This window comes from Octopus bimaculoides, chromosome 2 (genome assembly GCF_001194135.2).
Source record: "Octopus bimaculoides isolate UCB-OBI-ISO-001 chromosome 2, ASM119413v2, whole genome shotgun sequence".
NCBI lineage: Eukaryota > Metazoa > Mollusca > Cephalopoda > Octopoda > Octopodidae > Octopus > Octopus bimaculoides.
In genome coordinates this window covers 499,411-505,056 of record NC_068982.1, presented here as the reverse complement: position 1 = coordinate 505,056, position 5,646 = coordinate 499,411, and the positions used below count along the sequence as shown (strand labels likewise).

The following is a 5,646-nucleotide window of genomic DNA, read 5'->3' as shown; positions in this document are numbered from 1 at the left end:
ATATATATATATATATATATATAATTACATGGCCCTTTTCTATATCAAGAATTGCGTTATTGGCTAAAAATTTAGCTGCTATTTCTAGCTGATTGATTGATCACAAAGAGGCTTCTTTCATTGGCGCTAAACAAGTTGTTCAAAGGTGAAGTGTATTCTTACCATGACCATCACGTCTTAAACTTGCAGGATGTGATGTAAAGTAGATTTGACTGCTGTTTCTAGCAGTTAGAGCAACCCTCGTAGAAGCCCTCTCTTTTCCTTTGTGTATCCGATTTTTAATCGAACGATTTCCCTTAAATAACATTTTATCGAAGTGACTTTGAATAATTCTATAAATAATTTTGTAAAACTTCTTGTCCACTCTCGCTCTAAACTATTGTTTTGACAAGCAGTTGGATGGAGTTGCATAATAAACACCCAGTCACAGCTAAATTGATATCCTTAAACCACCTTAGCAATGCATGTTCATGAAGGGCTCTGCCCCCAGCAACCCCTTCCCCCACTCGCTTTCTCTATCATCTGAGAACAGAATAAGCTTAGTCACTGCTCCCAGCCCCACTTGGTTCCCTTTCTTTCCCTGCCTACTCCACCAATCACCTCCCCCATCCACCTCCTCTTCCCTCCCTCTCCTGTTCTCCATTATTAACACCTTGCTTACCTGCTACCACCCTCAATGCCTTCACATATCTACCGCAAGCCCTGCCACTGAGCCTCTCCTATATTTCTCTCTCCATCATTTGCTACATCCTGCCCACTCACCCAGCCTAAGCCTCTCTGTCACTTCACCTATTCTCACCATCCTCAATGTCTCTTATGAGAATTCCCAACACATCTTTGCCATCATTTCTCTCGCTATTGCTCTCCTAACCCTCCAATTCTCTTTTCTTTCCCAACTGGGGTAGCCATGCATTTACTCTACAACAAGACACCTACATCTGTCCCTTCTATACCTTAAATTTCTCAACTATCACAATGCAACATCTCACCAGTATTACTCCACCACTACCACTACCCCTCCCAGTCAAGGGGCTTTTTATCTTGCAAGGTACTTGGTGACCCCGTCAGTGCTGGTGCCACATAAAAATCACTCAATACATTACACTCTGTAAAGTGGTTGATGATATGAAGGACATCCACCTTTAGAAAACAATGCCAAAACAGACAATGGAATTTAGTGCTGGTGTTGGTCTTGCCAGCTTAGAAAATCGATGTTAAAGGATGGTGATGATGATGATGTTTCTTTGCCTGGCTGAAGCTCTCCTCCACCTTCTCTGTTGAACACAACACACTTCTACATGCCTCCATTCTAGCATCTCAACAATCTCACCAGACCTACCTTTCAAAGTACCTACATTGACAGTGCCAACTCTGAGGATGTAGGAGTTATAAGAGGAAATGAAGATGGGGGGGGGGGCAATTAGCGTCCAAAAAGAAGGTTTGAACAGGCGTTTGCCAACAGGCAGATCTCATCAGTTGTCCTCACATTTAATCTACCATCAGTCATATCATGCTGCATCTAACAGAAGAGAGTGTGGTGCACAGCCATTGTTAATACAAAGATAGATGATAAATTCTTGTGAGTGTATTTGGTAGGCAGAAGTCTCATCATGTGTGTGTGTCTGTGTGTCTGTGGAACATTCTTGTACTTCCTTCAGTATATGTAAATAACCAGCCCACTCAAAAGTACCTTGGATCGTAGGGCGACCTGCTGTGCTTGAGGAGACTATTGAGTCAAGTACATAAACATCAGCAATATCAAAATCAAATCAAATGGAAGTTGTAGTTGTGAGCCCCGTGCCAGTGGCACATAAAAAGTACCATCTGATCATGGTCAATGCCAGCTCCACTGGCCCTTTGTGCCAGTGGAACATAAAAAGCACCCACTACACTCTCAGAGTGGTTGGTGTTAGGAAGGGCATCCAGCTGTAGAAACACTACCAGATCAGATTGGGGCCTGGTGCAGCCTCCTGGCTTCCCAGACCTCAGTCGAACTGTCCAACCCATGCCAGCATGGAAAATGGACGTTAAACGATGATGAGATATATATATATATATATACACTGACATATATTGACAGCATCTGATGGCTTCAAGGACCACATTGACCTCCAACTGTCTGTTTTGGCATGGTTCCTATGGCTGGTTGCCCTGCCTAACACTATTTTACAATGTATACTGGGTGGGGTTTTTTTTTCCTGCCACCAGCACTATCGAGGTTATGCATCTTGCAGGACTACAACCCCCAGGACTGTTGGGTTAGGGTTAGGGTTTTAAGCTGGGGCTTGAGGGAATACAATATGAGGGGTATGGGCAAAGTAGATTCTTGTAGAAGAGCTGCAGGGTTACATTTAGCAGGAGAGGGAGAGAATGATCTGTAGGGGGCTGCAAAGAGATAGCTGTTAGGGCTGAGGTGTCTAGGAGGCTCCACAAAGCCCAAGTTGGGTAAAAGTGAATGGGTGGTTGGGATTGAGGTTTTTAAAATTGTTTGGGGAACAAATGAGTGACTGGGAGGTAGTCTGCAACAGTGAAAAAGTTGTGTAGTCGAAGGGTGATGACTAATGAATGATGAGTTGAGGAAGGAGGGAGGGAGGGTGGTTGGGGTTAGAGTAGAGGGAGAGTGGCAAGGTAGTGATGATGTAGTTGACAGGGACAGGGCAAAGGGACGTTAGCTGGGAAAGAGATGGGGGTAGGTATGAAATAGTGAAAGGAGGTGGGTGGGATGGGGTGAACCAGTTTAACATGAGAAGAGAGCATATTCTTATCTATTCTATTCATATCTGCTACAGAATTTTCCCTCCGATAAACAATAAATATAGATTATTATTAGTTAATTTAAGCAGTTTTCTTTTATATCAGTTAATTTAAATAAATAGAAGAGTTGTTGTATTGAAGATGTAATTGTTTATATATTTTTTGTTGCAGTTATACATAGGGGAACACTTAGATACTTAATTATATACATATATATATATATACACACCTATCTTATTGTTGTATGTTGTGGTAATGAGAGACTATCTTGCACATGAAAGTATGTGTTTGAGATATAATGATGTGAATTTTGATGGTTGTGGATTGCACTTACTTGCTTGTATCTCCATTAGAGTGTTTTTGTTGTTTTTTTAATATTAATTTCAAATTTTGGCACAAGGCCAGCAATTTACGAGGGGGCGTGCAAGTCAATTACCTCAACCTCAGTCCTCTACTGGTACTTATTTTATGAACCCTGAAAGGATAAAAGGTAAAGTTGACCTTGGCAGAATTTGAACTTAGAACATAATGATAGATAAAGTGCCACAAAGCATTTTCCCCCAGCATGCTAATGGTTCTGCCATCTTGCTGCCTGAATATCATTGATATATTATTGATATGTGACTCTCTCTATAGAATTGTCAATTGTTTTAAATTTCAATGTTCATAAATTTGATGTATTATTTAATTTTATTTATTCTATTCCTCTCTGTTGCTAGTTAGGCACCTACCAATGCCAGAGTCTGTTACTGGACTTGGAACTCTATACACTAAGACACTTAACGTCAAATCTTTTAGTACAAGAAATCAACTTTTGTCAACTTGAAAACATCATAATGGCTCTTAACGCAATCGCAAAAAACCTAAAAGTTCCAGAAAAATCATTTGCAGGAAGAATTACTCAGGTTTAGTCATCATTTTTCAAATTTATTTTGAATTTATTAATTAAAAAAAAATCAATCTAATTGAACGAATACTTTCCTTTCAGTGTATTACTGGCGATTATTGAATCAGTCTTGGAGAAATGTTTGAACTCCATATATAGAAAGATGAATCCTAGAAGTAATTCCAAGCATCAGTAGAATGGCACAATTTTGGTAGAAGGGCTTAGTCGATTTAATCAGCCCCAGATTGATGAAAGTTGATCATGACAACCTCTCCAACCTGTACCATCATGCAAACTGAATGTAATAAATGTGCTGCTGCTGGTATTGATGATGGTGACAACTATGGTGATGATGATCATGTTCATGATGATGATGATGATGATGATGATGATGATTCCAGAGTCTAAATGTAATTAACTGATTGGAAGTTTCTTTTAGAATCAGAATCTAAGAAGATGTGATCTGGAACATCGCATTGGGAGTCTCTGATGCTGAGCATTTGCAAAAGAAAAATGGTTTTGATAGCAGAAATGTGTAAAATATATAGAATGATTTCCTGATGAAATGCCACCATCCTCATCAGAAGCCACACAGATGTCCTCTTTATTCAGTGTTGAAATATTAGTTTATGATGGACAAGAAAAAAGCAGGTTTTATGAATGACTTCCCTTCTAACCCAGATTTTGCACCAAACAACATTTGTGTCTTGAAGGATGAAGAACATGCAAAAATATTTGAGAAGTAAAATTCTTCACAAGGCTCATGATATAAGACAACATATTGAAGATTATCTGAAAAATCAACGAGAAATTTTCTACAAAACAACCTTTTAGGTTATTTGGCAACCTCACTAATGCTGGTGGCATTAAAAGAAAGCACCCAGTATGTACTCTAAATTGGTTGACGTTGGGAAGGACATCTAGCCATAGAAACCATGCCAGAGCTATCATTGGAACCCAGCACAGCCTTGTAGCAGACCGGATCCTGTCAAACTGTCCAACCCATGCTGGCATGGAAAATAGATGTTAAACGACGACAATGATGCATATATGAATAATAAGAATGAGCAGTCACAATTCAGTAAAACATGCTTTGGAAACAGAAAGATCCAGCAAATTTTATGTGCAATTCTGTCATAAGGTAACCTGCCTTCTTATCAGGCTTACTATCTGATCATTATCGAAATCAATTCAGCATTGTTTATCAAATGTTATGAGTGAACAATTTTATGATTGAGTTACAAGCTGAGTAGGAGTGATCAAAAAGCCTTTTTTTCATCAGCCAATCATTTCTTTGCTGAATTATCCTAGCTCAACCACAAAAAGGAGTTGTGATTTCATTAATTTGTTAGTGTCTGCCAGCATAATTTTTAGTTATGTTTATCTCAAGGCTGATAACCTCCAACCCATTCTTTGGCTAAACACGTCAAGCTGATGCTTCATTAGAATAGTTATCTATCTCCATACCTTCTAACTATTATTCAGAGCATATTAATATATATTTACTTTCTCTCTAAATATACACCCTATGCCCCCCACCAAGGTTTATACCAAATTCATCCACATAACAATGCTCAGTAATGTTCCGTATACTTAATACCTAATAATGGTAAATCTTCATTTCTGCTACTGACGAGATTCTGCTTTATAAAATGATTTAATTATCACAATTATGATCTTTAAAGTATGAATTCAAACAGCTGTAAGAGATTATGTTTATTTTTGCATTAATAAATATACTTATTAATTGATTTAACTCCATTTTCTTATTTTACTTATATATATATATATATATAGGAAAATGAAAAAAAGCCAGAATGCTGAACTGGGAGCATAATTTAATAAAGATTTTTTCTAACTGGTTTTCATTGCGATGAAGCAAATTATCAAGAAGAAGGAGAATGAAAATGTTTTTTTACAAAGAAGTACAAAAAAGTACAAAATGAAGAAAATAATATATAAAACAATAATATATAAAAAAAATAAATATACCCATACATTATATT

At 37.9% G+C, this 5,646-nt stretch overlaps 1 protein-coding gene across 1 annotated transcript in view; it reads left to right on the top strand.

Moving 5' to 3' along the window:
• The window catches only part of LOC106870750 (uncharacterized), a 13,928-nt gene that overhangs the window by 1,983 nt on the left and 6,299 nt on the right, over positions 1-5,646 (top strand). Inside the window, exon 2 of the mRNA XM_014916945.1 lies at positions 3,474-3,659. Within this exon, the coding sequence (XP_014772431.1) occupies positions 3,591-3,659 (69 nt within the window). The 5' untranslated portion in view covers positions 3,474-3,590. The remainder of the gene's footprint in view (positions 1-3,473; positions 3,660-5,646) is intronic.